This window comes from Mustela erminea, chromosome 3 (assembly GCF_009829155.1).
Source record: "Mustela erminea isolate mMusErm1 chromosome 3, mMusErm1.Pri, whole genome shotgun sequence".
Classification (NCBI taxonomy): Eukaryota; Metazoa; Chordata; class Mammalia; order Carnivora; family Mustelidae; genus Mustela; species Mustela erminea.
In genome coordinates this window covers 100723647-100751506 of record NC_045616.1, presented here as the reverse complement: position 1 = coordinate 100751506, position 27860 = coordinate 100723647, and the positions used below count along the sequence as shown (strand labels likewise).

The following is a 27860-nucleotide window of genomic DNA, read 5'->3' as shown; positions in this document are numbered from 1 at the left end:
CCACCCCCACTGCCACAGCTCACCTCCTGGTATAGACAGCAGGACGGCAGGGAAGGGCGCCCCTTCCTTCCTCCCGTCATATCGCCTTGCTCACCACTCCCCCTCTACCTCTGAGGCTTCCCATGGCTCTGGGGTTAAAATCCACCTTCTCCCTCCTGGAGCTTTTGTGTGAGCTCTTCCCTCTGTCTGTTTGTCCCCCATTTTCTTCGAGTTTCCATCTGTTCTGGTGTCTCAACTCACATATCCTTCCTTGAGAAGCCTTCAGTAACCCCTGGACCAGGCCAGCCCCCACCCCCATTATATAATCTTTTATCTCCCTATACTTCCCATTTATACATAGAACTGTAATTAAATGCGACTGTAATTAAGTGAACAGTTCTACAGTGAGTTACTAATGTTTGTCTCCCCCACTGTACTAGAAGCTTCTAGATGTGTCTGTCATGCTCACTGCTGTGTTCCCAGAGCCCAGCATATTGTCTGCACCTGGAAGGCACTCAGTAAATACATGGAGTGCTCATGGAATACTTAATTCCTGGCTGTACAGCTTTAGACAATAATACAGATAACATCTGGGGAGAACCTGCCACGTGCCGGGTGATAGGTTCTACATTTTCCCATCCACCAAGTGAGGGAGGGCGTATTATCTTAAAGATTTTACAAATGAGGACACTGAGGCTCAGGAAAGTGCCCAACTTCAGGAAGCTACGAAATGGCAGCACTGGTCTTAGAACCCAGATCTGTCCAGAGTCCTTGCTTTCGGCCGCTGGGGCTCCCCTTCGCTTATCATGCCTATGTTTGCAGAATAAGGACCCAGTCTCCCCCTTCGCAGTGTTGCCTGCCTGGATCACCCAGGAGGGATCTGGCAGATGGGAGTTGTCTGATGAATCCTGTTTTCTTTTCCTAGTGTAAATTATTGCTTGGGAGACCAGACTCATTGTCAGGCCCTGAGAGGAACCCCATCAGATAAGGCTTAACTGATCCCGGCTTGCACAATGCCAGCCCCCTGTGTCTGGAGCTTAGATATTTAAACATGGAAAGGGGAACTTCATTTCGCTTCCCAGGGAAAAGGGAAAAGAAAGTGCTGGACTCGGTTTGATACAATTTGAAAGGGAAGATCCCCAAGCCCCTAGATTAGCGGCTTTTCTAGAAGGCCTCACTCTTCTAGTTAGCAAACAGAATCTACCACCGTTGGCATTTCTTCTGGGATTTTGTCTGCGAGGAACAGTGAGAGGGAAGTAGAGGCACGAGGCAGGCCTGGGTTTGCCTCTGGGCTGCACCAGTGCCGGTGGGGCTATGCTCAACCCTCCAAGCCCCCGTGTTCTTTGTGCTGCGTGGGAGGAGTGAGGAGGGAAATGATAATCTGGACCCCAGGTACTACAACTCAGTTCCTGGGGAGACATATTCTGATGGACCCCCCCCCACCCCCTCAGGAAGAGAGTTTTCTTGGGGACACTAAACACCCAGGGTTCTACCCAGCACACCCTAGAAAGCCCAAGCCTGGGCTAGAAGTGGGTGCAAGTTGGGGGGCAGAAGTGAGAGAATAGAGCGAGTACCTCTAGGAGCTTTCCTGGCTGAGATAGCAGAGGAGAAGGGGAGAGGGGCATTCCAGGCGGGTGGAACAGCATAGGCAAAGGCACAGAGTCAGAATGGGCCTGGCACTTCCAAAACCAAAGGAATGAAATGTCCCCAGTGCCATGTTTCCCAAAGCGTTGTCCCAGGACACGGACGTGCACATGGTAGGCAGGAGCTGAGACAAAAGAGAGGAGACAGAACCGGGTCATGAAGAACCTTGAATGCCACATCAAGGATCTAAACTTAGAGGCCAGCCGAAGCTGGTAACGAAGCTGGTAACGGAAAGCGGATCAGCCCTCCCCCGCACAGAGCCCAGCATGGCGGGTTTCAAGCACATCAGAGAGTGCAGTGAGTGCACTTATCACGCTGGGCTGGGGCTGCTCCTGAGGGCTAATTGGCCAGCATGGCCTCCCCATGAGGCAGACTCTGAACTGGGCCCCACTCTTTGTTCTGGCTGCATCTGCGAGGGGCTGATGGCAGGTAAAGGTCAGAAGCCTCCCCAGGGGGCAGCGGGGAGTACTGCAGCCCTGAGCCAGTTCTCCAGAAGGTGCATTTTGAAAGGCTCTTAAGACAGAGATGAGAAGAGGAAGCAGTGGGACACGGGCAGCTGTGAGACACATCAGCCTACGAGATGGGGGAGGAAGGGGCTGAAGACTGTCTTAATGAATTTCATGTGATTTTTCATACAGAATGAGAGGTGAACAGTCAATTATCTAATCTTCATGGACAGTTGGATAAGATCTATTGTATATTGTATTGTTTTTTCAACTTTTGTGTGTGAAAGTGTTCACCATAAGATGCTGGGGGAAATAGGCCCATTTTCACTTATCCATTCAGATACTAACCAGACCCTTTGAATCCCAAGGTGGATACCCACATATTTCCAAGGTGGGGAAACCACATGCACACACACACACACACACGCACACACACTCGCACTTCATGTACTCTGTATTTCTCTGTGTTATATAGACAACAGAAAATGTTGGCTGGGTGGATTGATGGATGGGTGTGTGGATGGGTGGATGAGTGGGTGGATGGATGGAGGGATGGATGGCTGGGTGGTTGGACAGATGGGTGGGTGGGTAGATGGGTGGATGGACAGATGGATGGACAGATGGATGGATGGATGGGTGAGTGGATGGATGGGTAGATGGACAGATGGATGGTTGGATGGGTGGGTGGATGGATGGATGGATGGATGGACAGACAGATAGATGGGTGGAGGATGTGTAGATGGGTAGATGGGGGGATGGAGTGAGGTGGGCAAGATCCAGGCCTTGCAGGTAGGCAAATTAACCCTGGGAGCCATATTAACACTGCAAGGCAGCAGGTGCCAAAGCATAACTCGATACAAAGCACAGGGGAGAATACTTCTGCCTCCAGGCATTTGGGAAGGCTCTAGGGAGATTGAGGTGCTTGAGCAGGGCCTTGAAAGGAGAGTAGTTGAAGTGAACACAGGGAAGAGCAGGGCTGCAGGTGAGGGAGACAGCAAAGGCAGGAGTAAGAAGGTGTGATAGGTTTGGGGAAAGGCTGGGTTAACTGAATGGGGAAGTTAGGGGACAAGTACAGGGATGTTTGATGAGATCCAGCTGGAAGGTTGGAGTGATGTCTGATTGAGCATAGGCATTAAGGCAGGCTGACGGGATGTGAGCTGAATTTGAATCCAGGCTTTCTGGCCACTTTACTAGTCCTGTGACATCACTTGGCCCCTCTGAGCTTCACTCTTTCAGACTTAAATGGGGCAATGATTTCTCTCACTCATGGGTTATTGTGAGGATAAAATGATATTTCTTTTAATATGTGATCTCACCATGCCCAGGGGGATCCCACAGTAAGGATGAACCATGATCTCTCAAGCCATCCCCTGCTGCTGGACACTCTGGTGGTTTCTTGCTTTTTGTTGCTTGCACACCTGCTGTCACAGATGTCCTTCATACATTTAGCCTGGTAGAGGCTGTATGGCCACAGCACAGGTTCTCAAAAGAAGGAGTGAGGTCTAAGTGACCCAGAGGGGTGTCTTTAAACAATAAAGGAATTAGGGAAACAGAGTTGCTCGGTAATGTGGAGAGCATGTGTACCTGTGTACACAGAGAAGCCCAGAGCAAGAAGGGAAGGCCTCCATCACACAAAACTGTCAGCAACAATAACCTCCTGAGCGTGTGTGATAGCCCAAACAGTCGGCCTTTCCCATTTCCCTCAGGATATTGGGTTTACTGCAATAAGCATGTCATGGCTCTGGAATTTTGAAAGGAAAGTTCGAGAAGGTGTTTTTGTGTTATCTGTGATGATGAAACAGTGACCGTGATCTTGTAGGGCTGTGGCCTCTGGGGCGGTCCCTCTACCCACAAGGTACAGGGTGGAATGAGGCTCCATTCGAAAATTCCTGCCTTTACAAAAGGTCACCGGAAGCTCCAGGACCTGGGCTATAAAATAGAAACACGACAGAAGTGATTCTTTGAGATCCCATGAAAAAGGGACCGCCGCTGCTCTGTTCATCCCTGTGCCCCCAGCACCTAGAACAGCATTTGCCATGTGTTAAGTTCTGAAAGAAATACTGGCCAAAAAGAACAGAGGGAAGGAAGAGAAAGAAAGAAGGGAGGGGAGGATGGATTTTGAATTATGCGAGCGGCCGCTTCCTTCAGATTTGAAAATCCCAAACATTAACTAAAATATTGGTCCAGGGCCAAAATACCTACACCTGGCTGTTAAGAAACTCGGGGAAAAATTTGTTATCAGAAATAGGGATTCTCAAAAAAGATAGCCTCGCTGCTATCTCCTCCACAGTTAATTAAATGTACCAGGGAGAGCCATGCTGCTTGCGTTATTTATGTAATGAAAAGATCTTCTAAAAATAATACCCAGAGGCCCGGCTTGCAAAGCCTGGTGGCTGAACCAGCTGGAGCGGCAGAAGGTGACCAGGAGCCGTGATCCTTGCCCCAACGCTGTGGTTATGATTAAATGATTTCTCGTATTCAGGTTGCAAAACCGCTCCAGGCCAGAGCCTCAGAGAGGTTTAATTCATGTCACATGGCGATTAGCTTGCTTCCGAGAGGGATTCCACTGCCATCCTGATTTCTGCAGGCTCCCAGATCCCAGTAGATGGCCTGCGAGCTGCTCTCTGGAAAACCAGGATCAGCTTGCATGAAAGGGAGTCAGCAGGGCCTCTGTTTTTCATCCACTGGAATCATAGAATTTCTCCAGGAGAAGGGGATCTTCTGGGACTTGACAAGAAGTATTGTGTGTGGGCAGCCTTTCTGTTGAAGTGAGGTTTGCGCTGGGACAGGTGGAAGGAGAGCAGGGAGGGCTGAGAGGATGGGAAGGAGGCAAGAAGAGAAGAAGGAGCCAGAAAACGCCAAAATACTTGTGAGAGAGGCAAAATGGGATCAACGGTGGCCAGCCACCCCGTGGGCTGCCGGGCAGCCACTGGAGAGATCAAGTCAGTTCTGTGCGGGCTGACCGGCCACACACGCTGCTAAATAAGAAAAGGAAGATTGAGAGCGATGTTTGGAGCAGGTGTGGGCAGGGGGTGCCGTTGGCATACGATGACAGCAGACTAAATCTGGCCCTCTGCCTGGTTTTGGGCAGCTCATGAGCTAAGAATGGCTTTTACATTTTTAAAGAGTTTGCAAATGGTTTTAAAGAGTTGGAAAAAATCAAAAGACGAATCCTATTTTGCGACACGTGAAAACTATGTGAAATTCAAATTTTAGGGTCCATAGTAAAGTCTCCTGGGAGCACAGACACACTCATTCATTGGCACGTTGTCTCTCCATGGTAGGTGCTTTCGGGCGATGATGACAGAGCTGAGTAATTCCAGCCGAGACCTTGGGGGATGCAAAGCCGAAAACGTTTGCTACCTGGCTCTCTCCTGGGAAAGTTGGCCGGCTCCTGCTTTATGGTATGATGACGTTTTTGTGAAAACCAACAGCATCAGACACTGTTCTCAGTGCCTTATCAGAGAAAATTCATTGCATTTGCTTATTTATTCACTCCTTTGATCATTTATCCATCAGATTCTTAATGCCTGCCTATAGGGTCAGGCACTGGGAACCAGCAGTGAGCAAGCAGACACAGCCCCTATTCTTGTGTTTAAATTTGTGTCTAGTTCTTTCTTTCTCCTGTATGAATAGTCCCACCCCTCCAACCGTATCTCGCAGAGTGACACAGTGGTCCAGACCCTTGCATCCTGGCTCCCTCTCTCCTCCCTCATGTATCCTGGTTGCCTCAGTCCCTCCTAAGGAGAGGTATCCAGATTGGCCCTGTGCCTCCTGGTGTTTCATAGCAAGGTCAGGGTCTAGCAGGATCCCTCTCCAATTGGTCATGCTGTTGGTCTGGTTTCAAAGTGTTCAACGCTTGATGCTTGCATTTTCAGCTCCTGTTCACCAGTGGTCCTAAGAGGCAGATGCGGCTCCCCTTAACCCCTGGCTCTTGGGTGGGAACGTCCACCAGCTATGGAGAAGGATGCGGCCACACCTCAACCTGATCCCTCCCGCATAAAACCAAAGCCACCTCCAGATACAGGCTCCAGTGCCTCCACCTCTATGCAGAACCTGGAGAGTAGAGACGTGCTCCAGTCCCTGGAGGAAGCTGGGTCTGCAGGCAGTGATTTGAGGACTGGAATTTGAACCAGAAACTTTCTCCTTTTGCTCTTCTTCGTCCATACTCATGCCCAATACCTCCCAGGAGACTGCTTTATTTATTTCTAGAAGAACAGTATTGGGGCAGTCATTGTCACCTCCCCACATCTGGACATTTTCTTTGGGCTCCATTGGGAGCCTAGAGCCCAGCGGTTGATGTAATTGACACACTGGGAAGCTGGGCGAGAAGTGGCCAGGGGCCGTGGGTGGAGGACGGAGCCGGAGGGTCCCAGGATGGTACCTAACGGCACAGCCTCCTCCTTTTGTCTGGACTCTCCCCCGTGCAGGATCACTGTCAGCGTGGTCCTCACCATCCTCATCCTCATCACCATTGCCGGCAACGTGGTGGTCTGCCTGGCTGTGGGCCTGACCCGCCGGCTCCGCAGTCTGACCAACTGCTTCATTGTGTCTTTGGCTATCACCGATCTGCTCCTCGGCCTCCTGGTGCTGCCCTTCTCGGCCTTCTACCAGCTCTCCTGCCAGTGGAGCTTCGGCAAGGTCTTCTGCAATATCTACACCAGCTTGGACGTGATGCTCTGCACGGCCTCCATCCTCAACCTCTTCATGATCAGCCTCGACCGGTACTGCGCAGTCACGGACCCCCTGCGCTACCCCGTGCTGGTCACCCCTGTCCGGGTTGCTGTCTCTCTTGTCTTAATTTGGGTCATCTCCATCACCCTGTCCTTCCTGTCCATCCATCTGGGGTGGAACAGCGAGAATAAGAACAGCAGTTTCAATCACACCATCCCCAAGTGCAAAGTGCAGGTCAACTTGGTGTACGGCTTGGTGGATGGGCTGGTCACCTTCTACCTGCCGCTGCTGGTCATGTGCGTCACCTACTACCGCATCTTCAAGATTGCCCGGGATCAGGCCAAGCGGATCCATCACATGGGCTCCTGGAAGGTGGCCACCGTCGGGGAGCACAAAGCCACAGTGACACTGGCTGCCGTGATGGGAGCCTTCATCATCTGCTGGTTCCCCTACTTTACCGTGTTTGTTTACCGGGGGCTGATAGGGGATGATGCCATCAACGAGGCCATTGAAGCCGTTGTTCTGTGGCTGGGCTATGCCAACTCGGCGCTGAACCCTATCCTGTATGCCACGCTGAACAGAGACTTCCGCACGGCATACCAGCAGCTGTTCCGCTGCAGGCCTGCGGGCCACGGGGTCCCGGAGACCAGCCGGAGGTTTGGCAGCTCTCAGCTGGCCAGGAGTCAAAGCCAAGAAGTCGTGCGGCAGGAAGAGAAGCCCCTGAGGCTCCAGGTGTGGAGTGGGACAGAGGTCACAGCCCCTCGGGGAGCCACAGACAGGTAACTGCCCTGAAGGTGTGTGGGTGCGGGACAAGTACCCGGGGCGGGGCTCCCCAGCGATGACAACCATGAAGGTGGTGGTTGTTCCGCAGATGCTGGTCAAACATTTTGTGCTGGAAAGTCTTTGTGAGCGCTCTGCAAACCTCATGTTGTTCCATCCTCCCAATGGCCTTCCCATCCCAAGGTAGAAGCTTTGACTTCTGTTTTTTAAGGGACCACATTAAATCTCAGAGCATGTGGCCAGGGTCACATAGCAGGGACCTGGACAGAGAGCCCTGACTCCAGAACTTGTGGGCCCTTTATTCCTAGTGACGTTACCTTTACAGTCGGGAGTCCTGAGTTCGAGGCCCAGCTCTGCCACTTGGTTAGTTGGCTGAGGTGTTCACCCAAGCTCTCTGGGACAGCCCTGAAATGGCAAGGCACTAATGTCGCCACCTGGGGAGTGACCACAAACCCAGCCTGGTCCATGTTCACTGAGCACTTATGAGGCACCTGCTCTTTCGCCAGAGCTGCTCGGGTCAGAGGAGAAAGGGGGCTGGCCTGACCGGGAAAGCAGGGCCTTGCAGGTGAGGCTAGGGTCTTGGACCTTGTACCATTGGTCTTAGGGGAAGATAGAAGGATTAGAAGCAAGGGTGGGGGTTAAGCCAGGCAGCTATGTGCTTTGGAAAGAGAGCTCTGGTTCCCCTGTAAAGACATGGACCAGAAGGAGGAGACGGAGCCATCGGTGAAGGGGAATGTGCCCTGACCCATGAGAGAGAGAAGGGACTAGAGCAAAATCTAGGAGACTGTTAAGAAAAACAGGCTTGGCGATCCTTGGATGTTTGCGGTACAGGAGATGCAAGAGAGAGGAAGCCCCAGGATTCCTGGCTACCCAAGAGGTAGCCAGGCTGAAAAGAGAAATAGGATGGGAATGAGATGTAGATGCATGCATTAGTGGCAAAGCCAACACCGGGCATTAAGGGTGCCACTCAGAGACCTGAGTGGCTCCGAGGAAGGTCGCCCACAGCCTGGAGAGGACACTGCCCAGTCTGCAGGCACTCTAGCTGCAGAGATGGCTGAGCGAAAGAGTGCTGGTGGAATGCCTGGCATGCAGAAGTGCTCAGCAATTGTTGCTTTCCTTACTCTTCCCACAGACCATGCCTTTGCCTCCCCAAATGCAGGTAGTGTGCCCCCTTCCACCCACCCATCCATCCATCCATCCATCCATCTGTCCCGTCCATCCGTCCATCTATTCATTTGCAAACATTTCTCAACTTCCCACCACATGCTGGGAACTGTGCTGAGCCCCGGGGATGCAGAAATGACATTTTGGGTGATTTGTTCTGATGCACCGGCGTGGAAAGTCAGCTGCATAACCCTACTCTCAGCTCTCAGTTCTCCCACTCCCCGTGGTGTGAGCCAGTCCCCGCCTGTCCATGGGGCTTCTGTTTCCTCATCTCATAGAGTGTGGGGTCTGTCCTCATCAGCCTGCCCTGCTCGCCTCCCAGGGTTGCCTGTTGCGCAGGCTCTACAGCCCCAGTGGGACACTTGTCTCCTCTTAGTAACTGAGCATCAGCCGTGAGAAAAGCTTGGACGGATGCCGCAGCCCCACACCCTCTGGGTTCTGGTCCCTGTGGAGCATTGTGGGAGCAAAACTGTCCAGCCAGACCCCTGGGCCTCATGTCCACTCTGGTCCTTGCAGCAGCCAGGTGTGGAGTGTCCTGCCATAGACTTGGGTCCCGGGGCCTCCACCCCTCCACTGCCAGCCTTCTGGAACAAGCCTCATTGCTCCTGCCTCCAGCCTCCTAACCTTGAGACTCTCCCTCTCAAATCCATCTTCCAAACCACCCAGCAATGTCTCTCCAAAATGGAGATCTGGAGCCTTCCACATCCGGCCCTGATGGGTAAGGCCCCCTCTGACCATGTCGTTCCCTATTCCCTCCCTCATTCAGGAAGCAGCCTCGAGCACGAAGCTAAGTTAGATCACGAAGCAAATAAAGAACAAAGCACAGGGAGTAGACCCCGCTGAAGGCCGTTGACACGATTCATCCTAGTCATGTGTGGCGCTTCCCCACTGCTCTCACCTGTGCGACCCATGGTAGAGAGGCCGCCTTCACCCCTCCCTAGGGAACTCTATTCAATAAGCACTTAGCAATGCCAGCCAGCGCTCCTCGGACACCCACTAGGGGCCCGCTGTACACGTTTGCCATTGTTTCCATGTACAGTCCCTCTGTGGGGCTCCCCTCCCCACCCTTGTGCTGGGGGCTAAGGGTGCAAAGGGAAACAAAGCAAGCTCCTCCCCACCCCACCCCACGCATAGGTCTCGCCACCTAGCTGCAGCCCGGTGCAGCACATCCCAAAGATTGAAGCCCCGTGTGCTGGGTGCCCAGAGGAGGCTGTGTGGGACCCAAGGAGTCCAGCTCTGGGAGCAGACCTCCCAGCCGAGCCTTAAAGGCAGATGGGAAAGACCTTTGTCATCCAGGGTATCTCTGGACCCTTTGGACTTGTGATCTCATTTCACTTTCCCTACAACCCTATGCTTGTTTAATCTCCACTTCACAGCTGGGGAAACTGAGGCTCAGAAAAGAGAAGTAAATTACCCAAGTGACGCAAGCTAGGGAGTCAGCTGAAGCCATGTTCTGAGCAACAATAGAAAGAGCAGCCCCTCCCCCCGACTGGCTGTCCCCTGGGTGCTGGGCACACTGTGGACCCAGAGTGAACACCTCTTCTTCCGGTCTTCACAGCCACCCTGGGAGGAGGCTGTGAGGCTGAGGTCTGCCGAGAGGCTGTGCCTGCCTGGGTCACACACAGCAGCCACAGAACCAGGACACGCATGCTCTGGGTGGCCGTGCTCTGCCCTCCAGGCCCTGGAGACAGTGAGCAGAGGGGTTGGGCAGACCAGGGTGGTGAATCAGTTGGACGGGTGGGGGCCTGAGGGCTGAAGGAGGCCACAAAAGCCAGAGATTGATTTTCACACTGAGACTGCCAGGGCATCAAGTGGCCCTCTGTAAGGTTGTCTCCCCGCTTCCCTGATGACCGATAGCTATGTCCTTTCTGCTTTCCGGCTGGGGACAAAACTCAGCCTTGACCTGACCGCAGGCCCTTATCACTGCTGGGGTCAGGGGAGGACAGGGGCGGGGGATGGTGGAGGTGTGCTCTGAGTACAGAAATCTGAAGGGCCTAACTGGGCTTGCCCTTGGGGCAGGGTGGGGCCCAGTCAGGGGCAAGGTGGCGCCAGCCAAGGGGAGACTCCAGGAGAGAGTGTGGCCCTTGGCACATGTCCGGCAGTGCACCCGCCTGGGCCCCGCTCAGTGACCTCCACTGCTCCTGCTGGATATCGGTCTGCGTTCATTTCCTAGGGCTACTGTAATCCTTGGTGGCTGAAAAGAAGGCAGACAGATTCTCTCACAGTCTGGGAGGTCAGTAGTCTGAGATCAAGGTGCTGGCAGCTCTGGTCGCTCCTGGGGCCTCAGGGAAGACTCCATTTCCGTGCCTTTCCCAGTTCCCAGGGCCACCTGCTCCCCTTGGCTCGTGAGCTCTCTCTCACATCTTGCCCCTCTTTTTTCCTTTGTCACAACTCCTCCCATCCATAGTCAAATCTCCATCCACTCTCTTAGAAGGGCTCTTATCACTATATTTAGGGACCACCAGGATGATCCAGGATCGCCTCCCCATCCCACTTTCCTGAACATAACCAGATCTACTGACTCCTTTTTATGCTGAAGAAGAAAATGTGCTCAGGTTCTAGCAATGAGAATGTGGACATCCCTGGGGACCGTGTTCAGCGACCCCAAGTCCCAGCGCCTCTTGTTGTTAGAAGCCCTACCCTCCTCCTGATCTGTTTCTTGCCAACATCCCCCGTCCCACACCCACCCTCCACCCACTTCTGTCACAACCAGAACAGATCACCCAGATCCCAGGATCCTCAAGCATTCAGTAAGGATTTACTATATGCCCAGCCCTGCTGGGGGCATAGCGGTGAGCGGATCAGAGGCTCTCCTCCCTGAGGGATGATAGTCTAGGACAATGGTTCCCAAAGTGTGGGCCCAAAGTCAGCTGCAGGCTTCCAGAAGCAAAGTTTGGCCAGCCTTGGACCACATAGCCTCAAACGTGGCAAAGCAAGGATTCCAGCCCAAGCCTGTCTGACCCCAAAGCTTGGGGTCTTTCTATAGTAAAACACAGTCTGGACTCCACTGTTTGGACTTAAATGGAGTCCAGACTCGGTGGTAGTCCCATCGACACCAGGTGAGGGAACTAAGATCACTGGGAAGCAGGTGATCTATCCGAGGCCCAACATAAGCTCAGGAGGGGCTGGAGATAGACCCAGTACTTAGACCCATGCCCAGGGCCCTTGGGTCCTTTCCCCACCCGCTGGCTTGCTCTGGGTTATCTCCCAGGGCAGGGAGATAATATTCATAAGCGCCTAAAGTATCAGCAGCCTCTCGTGGGCATGGCACTTCCTCATTCCTTCAGAGTGTGTGGAGGCTGGAGCCGGAGTTCTGGAAAGACCCTGGGAGAAGAGGCAAGGTGCTCCCACCCCTCCAGCCAGCGTTCCCCCCAGAGGTCCCATGGCAGGGGTCCACCCGACCCCTCCTATCTGCTCTCCTGCCTTCTGCAGCTAGAAAGCGGGTTTCCACATGAAGTGGGACCATGTGCTGTCCCTCCTGATGCTCTCGGAATAAAACACCAAGTTCTAATCCTGACCTCCCAGGAGGGAGGTCCTCTTGCCTCAGCCCAGACTGTCTAATTCCCCTTGATGCATTCTCTGTATTTCAGGCCTGCACCCTCCCCCAGAGGGGCACGCTCCCCAAGGGCAGGCCCATGCCTGTGGCTGTTAACAGGATAGGCACACTAACACTGTTGAATGAATGCATAAGTGAATATCTAGTTTTAGTTCCCCAAAAGCCCTAAGAAGTACATAATACTGCCTCTACTTGAGATCAGGAAATCAAAACCCAGTGAGGGAAGTTCCAGCAACTAGCAGGAGCTCAGAAATCCCTGGTTCCCTTTCCTAATTCAGATGTCACAGTGGGCTTCCCTCCAGATAGTGGTGTTGGGGCAGGGCTCAGGACAGAATGCAACCGCAGGCTCTGAATCGGTCTTGGAGAGGGAAGAGGCCCCTTCCCAGAACAGGACTGCAGCCCCTTCTCCTGGCTATGTTTCCCACCAGCCCAGATAGGGGAGGTGACTTGGGCAAGGACACAGAAATTAAGCTTCCGTGGGGTAGGGGTCCACAGTTCTGATAACCTGATGCTGGCCTTTAGGGCTCCACAGTTGGTCTGGCCAGAGGTTGGGGGCATAAGGGAGTGTGGGGCTGACGTCACTGGCTGCTCCAAGCCCAGGCTCTGCAGATGAGCCCCGGAGCCCAGCACACACATTTCCTAAGAAGGAGTGCTGCTCAGGCGGGAAGTTCCCCATAGCTTACGCCGCTAAGAGCCCAGATTTGCTCTCCTGTATCATCCGGGTTCTAAAGTAGTCTAACCTTTTGCCACACTAGTTCCAACCTCTCTTAATGGCCTTCATGGTGCTCTTTGCAAAGGTGGCTGGAGCAGCTCACACCCAACAAAGGGTCTTGGCAGCCCCACTGCACTCTAGAATCCCACTGGCTGCTTTGTCACCTCTTCCCTCTGTGCCCGGCCATCACAGCATAAAGGCTCTTGGGGTGTTCTCCTGTTTCCGGGGTGGAACTAGGGAGCCCCAGTATGAGTCCTGCCCCACCACTGCTTAGGGGTTGGTCTGGGTTTATTTCTGGGCTCTCTATTCTGGATCCATTGATCTGTGTGTCTATTTTTATGCCAATGTCATACTATTTTGATCGCTATAGCTTAGCAGTGTAGTTTGAAATCAAAGGAGTGTCATACCTCCAGCCTTGTTTTCTTCCTCAAGGTGGCTTTGGTTAGAGAAAGTCTTGTGGTTCCACACAAATTTGAGGATTCTTTCTTCTAGTTCTGTTAAAAAAGCCATTGGAATTCCGTTACAGATTGCATTACATCTGTACCTTGTCTAGGATAATATGGACATTTTTACAAAATTAATTCTATCTATCCATGAGCATGGACTATCTTTCCATTTATTTGTGTCTTCTTTACTTTCTTTTGTCAATGTTTTATAGTTTTCAGGGTGCAGATCTTTCATCATCTTGCTTAAATTTATTCCTAGGTATTTTATTCTTTTTGAGGCAGTTGTTAGATTGTTTTGTTTACTTTTTTAGAAGATTTTATTTATTTATTTAAGAGAGAGAGGAGAGAGAGTGCATGCAAGTACAGGGAGGGGAAGAGGGAGAGGCAGAGAATCCCAAGCAGACACCACACTGAGCATGGAGCCCAGCTCAGGGATCCATCTCACCACCCATGAGATCATGACCTGAGCTGAAACCAAGAGTGGGACACGTAACTGACGGAGCCACCCAGGCGCCCCTAAAGAGGCTGTTTTCTTAATTTTTCTTTCTGTTACTTCATTATTACTGTATAGAAATGTGACACATTTTTGTATATTTATTTTCTATCCTGTGACTTTACTGAATTCATTTTTATCAGGTTTTTGGTGGAGTCTTAAAAGTTTTCTGTATAGTGTATCTCTGCAAGAAGTGACAGTTTTACTCTTCCCTTCCAATTTGTATGCCTTTAATTTCTTCTATTCTTGCCAACTCCTCAGCTAGGACTTCCAATATGATGTTGAATAAAAATAGCAAGAGTGGGCATCCTTGTCTTGTTCCTGATCTTAAAGGAACAGCTTTCAGCTTTTTACTGTTGGGTAGGATGTAAGCTGTGGGTTTGTCATATATGGCCTTTAATATGTTGAGGTACGTTCTTAATATTCCCACTTTGTTGAGAGTTTTGGGTTTTTTTTTTTTTAAGTCATAAATGGATATTGAATTTTGTCACATGCTTTTTCTGCATCTATTGAGATGATCATATGATTTTTCTACCTTTTCCTGTTAAAGTGATGTACCCTCATTGATGATGATGAATCATGCTTCTTCTCTGGAATGAATAAATCCCACTTGATCATAGTGTACGGTTTTTTTAATGTATTATTGAATTGGATTTGCTAATATTTTGTTGGCAGTTTTTGCATCTATGTTTATCAAAGATATTGGCCTGTAATTGTGTGTGTGTGTGCGTGCGCGCATGTGCGCATGCACTTTCAGTGTCCTGGTCTGGTTTTGGATCAGGGTAATGTTGGGCTTAACATGGGTCTGGAAGCATTCCCACCTTTTCACTTTTTTGGAAGCATTTGGGAGGGATAAGTATTAAATCTTTGAATGTTTGGTAGAATTCACCAGTGAAGCTGTGTAGTTTTGGACTTTTGTTTGTTGGGAGGTTTTGGGGGGTAGGGGGTAGTTTTTGATTACTGATTCAATCTCTTTAATAATTGGTAAAGTAATTGGTCTATTCAGATTTTCTGTTTCTTCAGGGTTTTTATTTTATTTAATTTTATTTACTTATTTGACAGAAAGAGGGAGCACACAAGGGGGAGAGCAGCAGGCAGAGGGAGAGGGGGAAGCAGGCTTCTCGCTGAGGAGGAGAGCCCGATGCGGGGCTCAATCCTGAGACCCCAGGATCATGACCTGAGCTAAAGGCAGATGCTTAACTAACTGAGCCATCCAGGCGCCCCCATGATTCAGTTTTGGAAGATTGTATGTTCCTAGGAATTTATCCATTTCTTCCAGTTTGTCCAATTTGTTGGTATATAATTATTCTTGGCAATCTCTTACAATCCTTTGTATTTCTATGCTATCAGTTGTAACTTCTCTTCTTCCATTTTTTATTTCACTTATTTGAGCCTTTTCCCTTCTTCTCTTAATTATCTAGCAAAAGTTTGTCCATTTTGTTTCTTTTCAAAGAACCAGCTCTTATTTTATCTCTATTTTCTACTTTTTTTTAAAGTCTATTTCATTTATTTCTGTTCTGATCTTTATATTTCCTTCCTTCTACTAACTTTGGGCTTCATTTGTTCTTTTTCTAATTTCTTAAGTGTAAGTTTAGATTATTTATTTGGGATTTTTCTTGTTTTGGGGGGTAGGCCTGTATCCCTATTAATTTCCCTCATAGAACTGTTTTTGCTGCATCTCCTAGATTTTGGATTGTTGTGTTTCCATTTTCATTTGTCTCAAGGTTTTTTTTTTTTTTTAATTTCGCCTTTGATTTCATTGACCCACTGGCTGTTTTGTTTAATCTTCACATATTTATAATTTTTTCCAGTTTTCTTCTTTGTAATTAATTTCTAATTTCACACCACTGTGGTCAGAAAAGATGCTTGATGTGATTTTTGGTCTTTCTCTTCCCCTCCCCCTTCAAATTTTTGTTTAAATTCTAGTTAGTTAACATATAGTATAATATTCGTCAGGAGTAGAATTTAGTGATTTAGTAGAATTTAGTAGAATATTCGTCAGGAGTAGAATTTAGTGATTTGTCACTTAAATGCAGCACCCAGCTCATCACCACAAGCACCCTCCTTAATACCCATCACTCATTTAGTCCATACCCCTGCGCACCTCCCCTCCAATCTTCAGTTTATTCTCTATCGTTAAGAGTAATTTCAATCTCCATAAATTTATTGAGACTTATTTTGTGGCTTAACATGTAATCTAACCTGGACAATGTTCCATATGTACTTGAAGAGTATGTGTGTTCTGCTGTTTGAAGATAGAATTTTCCATATATATCTTTTAAATCCATCTGGTCTAATGTGTCATTTAAGGCCAATGTTTCCCTAATGGTTTTGTGTCTGGACGTTCTATCCATTGAAGAAAGGGGGGTATTAATGTCCCCTGCTATTACTGTATTACTGTCCATTTCTCCCTGTGGGTCTGTTAGTATTTGCTTTATATATTTAGGTGCTCCCGTGTTAGCACACAAATATTTACAAATATTATCATCTTTTGGGGTTGACCCCTTTATCATGATGTAATACTCTTCTTTGTCTTCTCTTATCATCTTTGCTTTAAAGTCTATTTTGTCTGGGGCACCTGACTGGCTCAGTTGGTTAAGTGTCCAACTCTTGTTGTTGGCTCAGGTCATGATACCAGAGTCTTGAGATCAAGCTCCATATCAGGCTCCATGCTGGCTCTGTGACCTGCTTAAGATTTTCTCTCTCTCCATTTGCCCCTTCACACTCCCCACTCATGCATATGTGCTCTCTCTCTCTAAAATAAAAATAAAATAAAATAAAATAAAATCTATTTTGTTTGATATAGTTAAACCAGATTTCTTTCCATTCCCATGGAATATCTTTGTTCATTCCTTCACTTTCCATCTGTGCGTGTCCTTATATCTGAAGTGAGTCTCTTGTAGACAGTGGATATATTTTTCTTATTTTTATCCTTTCAGTCACTCTGTGTTTTTTGATTGGAAAATTTAGTCCACTTACTCTTAATTAGTGTTAAATATGTACTTACTGCCATTTTGTCAGATGTTTTCTGGAACATAGTTCCTCTTTGTTTTTTGTTTTTTTCTCCTTGCTCTCTTCCTTCGTGGTTTGATGGCTTTATTTAGGGTTAATTTTAGATTCCTTTCTCGTTATGTTTTGTGTATCTATTATAAGCTTTTTGCTTTGTGGTTACCATGAAGTTCATGTAGAGCAGTGTGTGTGTGTGTGTGTGTGTGTGTGTGTGTGTGTGTGTGTAGATACATATATATCTTACTTAAGGTGATAACTTAAATTTGAATGCAGTGTAAAAACTCTATATTCCCCCCATGTTTTGTGATTTTCATGTTATATTTACATTCTTTTATTTTGGTATCCCTCAGGTAATCATTAAGAGATTTAGTTAATTTTATTGCTTTTATCTTTTAACCTTTATACTAGCTTTATAAGTGGTTAATCTACTACCTTTACCGGTGAAATTTTTACTGTCATATATTTTCTTGTTATTAGTTAGTGGCATTTCTTTTCAGCTTGAAGAAATCCCTTTAATATTTCATGTACGGCCACTTTAGTGATGATGAATTCCTTTAGATTTTGCTTGTCTGGAAAACTCTTTATCTCTCTTGCAATTCCAAATGATAACCTTGCCGAGTAGAGTATTCTTGGTTAGAAGTATTTTTCCTTTCAACACTTTAAATATATGATGCCACTCTCTTCTGGCCTGCAAAGTTTCTGCTGAAAAGTCCGCTTATGGTCTTAGAGGGGTTCCCTGTATGCAAGAAGTTTTTTGGTTTTGTTTTTTTTTCTCTCTTACTGCCTTTAAAATTCTCTGTTTAACTTTTGACATTTTAATTATAATGTGTCTTAATGTGATTCTCTTTGGTTTCATCTTATTTAGAACTCTTTGGACAGGGGTGCCTGGGTGGCTCAGTCAGTGAAGCATCTACTTTTTCAGCTCAGGTCATGACCCCAGGGTTCTGGGATCGAGACCCACATTGGGCTCCCTGCTCCTCGGGGAGCCTACTTCTCACTCTCCTTCTTTCTGCCACTCCACCTGCTTGTACTCTCTCTCTCTCTCTCTCTCTCTCTCCCTCTCTGATAAATATAAAATAGTGTATTTTAAAATAAAAATTTTATTTAAAAAAGAAGAAGAAGAAGAAGAAGAAGAACTCTTTGGACTTCCTGGACTAGATGTTTGCTTCTGTCCCCAGGAATGAGAAGTTTTCAGCCATTATTTCTTCAAATAGGTTTTTTTCCCCTTTTTGCTTTTCCTTCTGGGACCCCTATAAAGCAAATGTTATACTGCTTGATGTTCTTCCCTAAGTCCCTTAAGCTATCTTCACTTTTTAAAATTCTTTTTTCTTTTTGCTGCTCTGGGTGAGTTCCACTGCTCTGTGTTCCATGTCATTGATCCATTCAACTGCTTCATCTGATCTGCTGTTGGGGCCCTCTCATGTATTTTTCAGTTCCATTATTGTATTCTTGAGCTCTGTGACTTCTGTTTGGTACCCTCTTACATTTTCTGTTTCCTTGTTGAAGTTCTCAGTGTTCATCCACGCTTCTAAGATGAGTGAGAAACTTCATGACCATTACCTTGAACTCTTGAATAGGTTACTATTTCTGTTTCATTAAGATCTTTTTCTGAGATTTTGTCTTGTTCTTTTATTTGGAACATATTCCTCTCTTTCCTCATTTTGCTTGCTTCTCTGTGTTGGTTTCTAGGTATTAGTCAAAAGAACTACCTCCTTAGTCCTGAAAAAGTGGCCTTGTGCAGGAGATGAACCTTATCATTCAACTTCGCCCTAGCTCTTATTGTCCCTCAAGCCTTTGTGACTGAGTAGTCTGATTTATTCTTGAGCGACCACTGTGGTTGTGTGTGCCAAGACCTGCCAGTGTTCCAAAGAGAGAAATCACAGGCAGCACCTACTTTTGGTCCAATTGGAAGCCAGAGCCTCAGGTAGCAACTTTCTAAGTATGCAAATGTATATAGTCTTGTAGGACTGCAGTTGTTGACCTTGCTGGCATCCAGACTGGGAAATCTGGAGGTGTCCTGTGGGCAACTGTTGGAAAAATCAGGGCTTCTGGCAAATGTATAAGCGCTTTCCTAAGAGATACCAGTGAGCTTTGTGAAGGCCAAGGGAAGGCTCAAAGACGCTATTTCCCTGGCTGTATTCTCTCCAAGTGCCTCTGTAGCCTCTGGATATCCAGCAAACCTGAAACCTGTCCCTCAGGTTGAAGTTCCCGGACAAGTAGAGGAGTCTTTTTCAGAGGCAGACTGGAGTTGTGTTTCAGTCTGCTGTCTGTGCAGTGCGCTGAGTGTGACAGCCTTCCTAGAACTTTCTAATTGCTATGATCACAGGGGACCCATAAACACAAGCACCTCTAGCCACAAGGGCCAGGTGATCAGCGCTGTCCCCTGTGTGGACTGCCCTCGCCAACCATCTTCAGTGAGACTATTGGAGAGTGCTGAGGCCCGGGCATGCCCATGGCTCTAGGGAGGCCGAGAAAGAGGGCTGGGGGATAGGTACACACAAGGCTTTAGCAAAGCTGTGTCTGTGCATACTGACCCATACTTGCAAGGTAGAGGGAAAGTGCAAAAGTGCTGCCCACCAGCACCTCCGTCCCCAGAGAAAGTCCCAACTGACCTCTGCCCTTCTGGTAAATGTACCTTCTCCACGTATAATCCAGTCACCTCTCAAACTGCTGACTTCCCGCTGGTCCCAGGATGGGCAAGTCTACACATGAGCCCCTCGGAAGGAATACCTCAAATCCCCACAGACCCTCCCCTCTCTTCAGTGCGGATACCAAGGGTTGGGGGGCGCAGTGTGGGACACAAACCTGTCTCTCCTCAGAGAGAGATTACAGACCCAGAAGATCTCTCTTTACTGTGAATTATCCCACCAGGATTATGGTTTTTGGCAAGATTGTGTCTCCATCTTTCCTACCTGTCTTGATGTGACCCTTTTATCCCTTGTTGTGGAGGGAAACGTTCCACTACTTTTCCATTCTTTTTCGGCAAGAACTGTTCCATGTGTAACTATAGGCTGGGTGTGTCCAGGGGCGGTGATTTCAGGGGCTTCCTATGCTGCCATCTTGGACTGTCTTCAATCTTTCTTCCTTCTATGGAACAGTTTTATTGAGATATGCTCCACATACCATGCAATTCAGCCATTTCAGCGTACAATTCACTGGTTTTTGGTATATTCACAAAGTTGTGCCACCATCACCACAACCAATTTTAGATCATTTTCATCACCCCCAAAAGAAACCCTGTAGCCTTCTGTGATCACCTCCCCAACCCTGATTCCTGCCTGACCTCCACCAAGCAAACACTAATCTATCTTCTCTCTCTACAGATTTGCCTATTCTGGACATTCCATATAATATGTGGTCTTTGGACCTGCTTTTTCACTTAGAGTAATGTTGCCTAAGTTCTTTATTTCTGCTTTTTCTTCCTTTCTTTCTTCCATTCGCTTTGTTTTCTTTTCTTCCCTGTTTCTTCTTTCCTCCCCTCCTCCATCCATGGTCGGATTTCTCCTTCACAGAACCCTTGGGCTTTATGGAAGCTTTTGGCCCTGGTGGGGAGCCCTAGGCATGAGACTATGTCATGGACTCCTCAGGTGCCCCTGTCCCTGCCTCCTGCCCAAGGGAGGCCCAGAACACTTTGCTCACGCCTGCACAGCTCACACGTGTGTACAACTGCCAGGCAGAGCAGACAGGCTACAGCAAAGAGTTAATCCTTTTCATTTTCTGTCTCTGTGGAGAGTTTCAGGAATGAGATTCCCTTCCCACCCCTAGAGGGGAAGTCAGGGGAAGGAAAGCAGAGAGAGAGAGGAGGTGGGAAACCTTTTACAGCCTTAAAAGTCACAGAGAATAAATAGTGGCCCCCCGGAGTCACTTGAAAGGTAGAGAACTCCTCATTTAACTCCTTGGTGATTTTTGCCTTTGAACTCAGCTAGAGGATCCAGCTTCTGCCATCCCTCCTACCTCCCTCTGGCTTCATGCAGACCCCTGCCCCTGCTTGTTCCCCACCTTCATATCCACTTCTGCTGCTGCAGATATGATGGACATACTTTGCCTTCTTAGAGGCTGTGATGGGAATGGAAGGGGAACTGTGCGTTTGGGGCCACTGCTATTAGTTTTGTACCCATAGAAAAAAGGGGGAGGTGAACACTCCAGGTGAATAAATTAGAGGAGGGCCCTTCTCCAGGGGATCCAGTCCCAGGGCACAGGACTTGCCAAGCAGAAGGAGACCTAGGTTTAAGCCCTGGTGTCCTTGGGCAGGGACAGTGGACACCCTGCAGACTTTCCAGGCCCTCTGGGAAATTGCATGGCCTCGGGCAGGAATCAGCCAATCTTATCTGCAAAAAACCAGATAGTAAATAGTCTGGGCTTTGCAACCCATCTGTTCTCTCTTGCAGATCTACTCAGTTCTGCCCTTAGAGTGCGAAAGCAGCCTCAGACAGTACGTAAATGAATGGGGGTGGCTGTGTTCTAATAAGACTTTATTACAGATGCTGAAATGGGAATTCCATATCATTTTCATCTGTTGTGAAATGTTATTCTTCTATTTATTTTCCCCTCACCATTTCAACAGAAATGGGTGGTAGGTTGGTTTTGGCCTGCAGGCTATAGTTTGCCAGCCCTTGATGTAGGGGAAAGAAATGGGTGTCAATTTCAGCCCCAGCACTCTCTGGCTCTGTGACTTTGGGAAGGTGGCTTGCGCTCTCTGAGCCTCAGCTTGCTCATCTGCAAAATGGGGATAGAAATGCCTCCCCATGTGGACAAGCAGTAAGGCTTAGCATCAGTTTATACAGAGCACTGAGCACAGAGTAGATGCTTAGAAAGTGGTAGCCTGCCTGCCTGCCTGCCTTCCTTCCCCCCTTCGCTACAGGAGCAACTGGGAAGTTAAAGGCAGGCACTGGGGACTCATGTCGCAGCTGTGCCCCCAAATTGTTCAAGTCAGGCCCTGACCCCCGAGTCTCACATCTATCTGTCTTCTGAAAATGAGGGACTTGGATCAGGCCCAAGGAACAGTTTCAACCCAAATTATATATAAATGCTTAACAAGAGAGAGAATTTATGCCAAACCCCCAATGTGTTTGTGTCAAGAATCTTCTGGCAAGGGCAGCAAAGAACATGTTTTTCATATTAATAAATTGTTCTGAGTGCGGAGGCAAATTCAGTAAAATGTGTCCTTGTCACGCCCCAAGCTGTGAGTACACATGGGGAGCCCAAGCCAAGCAGGTGTGCCACAGGACTGCCGAGGGACCCCCGCCCTGGTGGATGAGGGAACTGGATTCCTTGCTGCCTGTGTATCACGATCTCTCTCCGAGTCCCAGTTTCCTCATCTGTCAGAGAGCTAAGACTTCTGGAGGCTGCCACGGCTCCTGAAGAGACAGCAGTGAGTCACAGAGATCTCCGCTCTGGGGGCAGTTCGTGAAACCCATAGGGGCTGTTTGTGGTGGGGTCGGGGACAGGGATGGGGTACACCTGAGACCCACTGTGCACTGAAGGGTGTCCATAGCCCCTGAGGCTCTCCTGGGATTCATGGATGACTTACTCTCCACTCAGAGATAGGAAGGAGGGAGTCTGGGGAGTTTGTCCCAGCTGGCGGAAGGGGTGGGTAGTTCTGGGGCGCACTGGCAGGTCTGCGGCTGCAGACTGATCAATGCAGAAGGTTGCAGCATGCAGGGAGGGCTGAAGGCTTGGGCAGGTCCTGCCCATGGATGGGACTCCAGCCTTCCTCCTTCCAGGACTGAACGACATGCCATTGTCACCCAGGGACAGGCATTTGGGGTGGATGGCGAGGCAGTCCCAATGCCCAGAGGATTCAGGGAACTTCCACAATGGAAGTGGAAGTGGAAGGAAAGTGGGAACTTCCCTTTCCACAATGACTTTGGAAACACTGTATTTATAAATACTGAAATTATTGTGGAAGGGGAACCAGAAGATTGAAAGTCAAGGAGAAACACCATTCCTGTTGCCATCTTATGCAATCCCTGAGATCATGGCTCTGTTCCCCCTTCGTGTTCTTCATGAGCAGATGTGGCCTCAATATCATGGCCAAAAAGAGGTTCCACACTTGGGAGTTCTTCAGCAGGGCCACATGTCTCCTGTTTTAGGGGCTGCAAAGTCTTACTGAGTGACTGAGTCACTCGTCCTTTACCAAGGGCACACTCCCTTGCAGGGGTTTAGATGGGAGAGAAAGGGACACTCCTGGAGACCCTAGAAGAGCAAGGAGGAGTACAGACACATGTGATGGGTGCTCAGACCCCGTTGCTGTGGGGACTGGGTTGGGAGGGCAGAGAAAGCCTCCTGGAAGGGGCGACATCTCAGCTGACCCCCGAAGGCCAGTAGGTAGTTTCTAAGCTGAGGAGCAGAGGGGCCATTCTGGACAAAGGAACATGGGGAGAGGGGTGCCCTCAAAGGGAATGAGATGCCATTCAGTGCTGTGGTCTGTCGAGAAAGCGCTGAGCCGACCTCCCCAATTTTGTTGGCTGGTTGACCTTGAGCAAGTCCTTCCCTCTCTAAAACTCTGTTCCCATCTGAAAAGTGGGGCTCGTCCTTACAGCACCTCCACCGCAGGCTGGAGAAGAAGCAAGGCTGTTAATGCATGTGGCTGGGACAGCAGCCTATGGAGCAGCCCTGAGCCTGCACAGGTGGAAGATTCTTTGTTTTGTTCTGCTCAGGGTGCCCGTGGACCACCATTTCACGATGGTGGAGAGAAGCGTATACTTTCCAGGTCAGGGAGCTCGGTCACATCCCGCTGGAAACACAGTGACTTTGGAAGTTGAACCAACTCAAAACAAGATTCTCTCCACTCCCTGCCCATCTCCTTCCCTCTCGGGTAAGCCTTCCCAGAGGCTGTCTGACTCCCATGGCGTCCTCTGGACCACAATAGACCTGTCACGGCAGTTTCTCCATCCCTGGTGTTTGTGGCATGGTTGGGCCCAGGGACACATCACCTGCTCCTGGGCTCTCCCTGGCACTGATGAGGACCAACCACATCCTCTCAGGGGCTTTGGCCTCTGCTGCAGGCCCCCAGACTCGTTAGACTCCCCCAGCAGGCAGGCCTCAATGCCCAGCCACATGCTGGGGCTCCCTGTAGATCCATGAGATTTGGGGGACCTTCTTCACTCCCTGTGAAGCAGAGGAATTGGGGTATAGGATTAGGCTGAAGCCTCCTCTCTGCCTTGTCTGCAGAGGCCCCTTCTTGTCCTGGCTTCCACTAAGGATAGGGCACAAGCCCCTGTGCTTTCAGCCCCCCGACACTCATCCTCCAGTGACCCCCCCACTTCAATTCCAATCTGAGTTATGACCCCAAAGGAGAGTGACTGGGGGGCCCACTCTACTACCTTGCCAAGCAAGCCCTTGACATCTCAAAATAGTATCTCAGGTGAGACGTCACACACCTGGCACACTGACCTGCCTTTAACAACCAATTACCTGGTGACAGTGACTAGTCACTACCACGGCTCTGGGAGCATTTGAGTTTGCTGGAGTCAGACAGACCTTGGGCACATTACCTAACCTCTCCATGCCTCAGTTTCTTGGTCTGTAAAATGCGGGTGTTGCCAGGACCCACTTCAGAAGGTTGCAAGGATTAAAGGAGACAATAAATGTAAAGTCCGGAGAACCGTGCCTGGCACATGGGGGGGGTCCCCAGTGAACACCAGGCCATCGCAGTTTGCTTGGTGGGGCCGGGGGGAATGCATGAGGAGCCACCTGGTTGACTGAAATGTTGCCCAATTGCACTTTGCTGTGGTCTCCAGATTTTTTTTGCTATTATAAGCAACCCTGTAATGAACATCTCCATGCAGAGAACACTTTGTTTCTTTCAGATTATTTCCCTAGAAACTGAATTTTTGGGAACAGAATTACTGGTAGAAGGGGAGGGACACTTTAAGCTTTTTTTTTTGTCACCCTTTGCCTAGTTGTTTTCTAGACAGGCTGCCAGGCTTCCCTGCCACCGACCACACTGGAAGGTATCTCTTCCTCGAAACCAAGTCGGGAGAGCATCCTGGAAGGGTTGTAAGAGACGCTGCTGGCTAGGGCAGGGCATAGATGCACGGCTTTTTCAGATGGGCAGAGGGGACAGGGAAGAGCTAAGAATCTTTGAAAGGACTGAGAAGGACATCAAAGAGGGGACAGCCTGACACACATCCACGTCCTCAGCCATTCAGATCAAATAAGTCAGCCTGAAGAGACCAGCATGTTGGTACAGGGAGCTGAGCCCAGGATGCTGCACCTGATAGCACCCAAACATGGGCATGTGGCAGGCCTGCCTGAGCCTCAGTTTCCCCATCTGTAAAGTGGGCATGACATTTCACCTGCCTCACAGAAGTGGGACAGAATGGGTGATCGGAAATGACTTTGAGGATTGACTCGGGTGCCATGGTTCCTTTTTGGTAAGCACCCCCTGGGCTACGTAAGCAGGGGCTTTGGGGTTTTCTTAGGTTTACCAAACGTTCTATACTTTCAAGGAGAGGATTGGGCAAGCCATCCAGTCACATGGGGATCACTGGAGGGTTTGAGCTGCAGGGCAGGGGAGCACAAGCCTGGGACTGGGGCGAACTGAGTGTGACCCAAATTGCGTGGGTGACACCTGGGCTCCCCAAGCTGCTTTGCATACAGGAAGGGATCAGGGTGGGTAGGACATCTCCAGCTTCGCAGCTGGGCCACATGGGGCTCCTTCAAGGCTCTACCACTTACCCACTGTGGGTCTCTAGGCAAGTGACCCAAGTTCTCTGGGCCCAAACTTCATCTTTTAGTGCTAAGAACTCAATTGTGTGTGTCATACGCGTGCTGTGTAGTTCAGTATTGAGTGCCTGACGCGTGAGTACTGTCCTCACTTTTTTATTTGGCAATTCCAGTGCAGCCCCAGGAACCGGATGATGTGGAGGCAGGGGAGGGGTTGAATGGAAGTAGGGCCCCCCACGCCCTCACGCAACAAGCCCAGTGCACTGTAACATACCCAGCTCCCCTTATTGGCTGTGTGACCTCAGGCAGATCTCTCCCCTTTCCGTGCCTCAGTGTTCTCCTCCATCAAATGGGGAAAATCCTAGCTCTTCCCCCATGGGGTTTGCATGTGGCTTAACTGAGCTCAGACTCACAAAATGCTGAGAACCAGAACGAGAAGGCACTATCATTTGGTTGCCCTCTGGGCTCAGGGCACAGGCTTTGGACCAAAGAGACGTGGCGAGAACCCCATTCCTCTACCCACCAACTCTGCGACTTTGGTCAGGTCACTTAATTCCACGAAGGTCTCCTCCCCTCATCCGTCAAGATGTGAGCAGTGTCCATGTGGCAGGCCAAGACCTGAAGCCTGAAATGCTCAACATGACTGGAGATCGAGGGCCTTCAAGAGAACACCCATGAAAATGGCCCGGACCCGCACCCTGCAGCCTTGGCCGTCCCCATCTGCGTGAGCACCTGTGACAAAGGGTCACACTCCCTCCCCACCAGCCATCCTATCCCTGGCAGTCACTCAGGTACAATCTCACTGACCCACGTAGGTGTGAGATCACAGAGAAGGGCCAGTCCAGGCCACAAGCTGAGACTGTTCCTCGGCTGATTACTGACACTCCCAGGCTCCGTAGCCTCCAGCATCACTCCAGGGCCTGCCAGGTTGCTGGCAAACCCGTCCAGCAGGCCTTTCCCGTTCCAGCTATAGGACCCCTTTCCGTCTCCTCTCCCACTGCATCCTCAGGCCCCTTTTGCTCCAGATGAACTAGACAGCCCAGGCTGCCCTCTCTGCCTGAAGAGACACCCACCCCTTACTGACATCCCCATTCGATTTCCACTCATTGCCCCAGGCCCAACTCAAAGGCCACCTGCTCTGCGGAACTTCCCCTGATCCCCGGGGCCAGAAATGGTTCTGTGCCCACCATCTTGCCCAGGCACACCCACACACACTCGGGCCCTAGCACACACTCACTTGCCCATCCGTATACGTGTGTTCACGTTCATAGCTACTCACACCTGTAAGTTACCGGAGACCAGCGACCTTTCCCTGACCATCGCCACGTCTCTCATTTTAACCTCGGTCCTGCTCTGTCCAATTCATTTCGCCTGGTCCTCAGAAAGAAGCAGGCCACAGTGGCAAGGTGTGTACGTGGGAGCCAAGAGCTGTTGTTTCCTATTTGAGTTTTGTTATTGAGTGACCTAGGCACATCACTGAACCCCCAGAGCCTCAGTTTCTTGGTCTGTGGAATGGGACTCATCTTATAGCACCACCGGGAGGGTTAACTAGAAAAAGGATGCCACACAGCCCACTCAGGACCTAGCACGTGAGCACTCAGTAAACACCAGTTCCTGTCAATCATGTACTCATTCACCAGTACAGTGTAGGATGCCTGCTCTGTGCCAGGCCCCTCACGACTGCCAGAGTCATAGCCGACCCCTCCCTCACTGAGCTCCCAGAGCGGTCCCAGGCATTCAGCATTCAGGGACGGGTGTCCCGAGATGTCCCTAATCATTAAGATCCCTTTGATGAGCCCAAAGCTTTCGGACCCTCACCATCTGGTTCCTTTGTCATGAGGGAAAAGTTAAAAGGGGTCAATGGCTTATGACTGTCACCTCCAGATCTCAACTACATCCCAGGGAGTTCCAGGATGCCTTTCTTAGATAAATTTCACCTTCTCTGGAAATGAGCACAGTGTGTGTACAAAACTCCAGGAGGAAGCCTCCGCCCAGTTCGCCGTGATACCTGCTGCTGAAGGACAAAAGACCTCGCCACTAGCCCTTGGAAACAGATGCTGCTGTAGGCAAACCCTCTGTATCTGCTTCCAGAAGATTCTGAGTAGGGCTGAAAAATTAATTTCTTTCATGAGCGGAGGCCTGAAGTTGGGTCATCCCCGCGTATCGGGCGGTATCAGTTTGTGATAGAAAACAAGGATATGTGGAAATGACGCTCTGATTGGCGTCTGGGTAGTCCAGTGTCCTGAAATGTCCACCTCGTAGCTTATTCCAGAACAACCAGAAAATA

The 27860-nt window shown here is 49.5% G+C and overlaps 1 protein-coding gene across 4 annotated transcripts in view; it reads left to right on the top strand.

Annotated features, from left to right (window-relative positions):
• The window catches only part of HRH2 (histamine receptor H2), a 54865-nt gene that overhangs the window by 16110 nt on the left and 10895 nt on the right, over positions 1-27860 (top strand). For 2 of the 4 annotated variants that reach the window (XM_032336978.1, XM_032336977.1), the window contains 2 exons: positions 5354-5473; positions 5948-7522. In XM_032336978.1, coding sequence (XP_032192869.1) covers positions 6447-7522 — 1076 coding nt within the window. In that variant the 5' untranslated portion in view covers positions 5354-5473; positions 5948-6446. Of the gene's footprint in view, positions 1-5353; positions 5474-5947; positions 7538-9203; positions 9333-27860 lie in introns of those variants that run through there. The other 2 variants (XM_032336979.1, XM_032336980.1) reach the window with 2 other exon arrangements.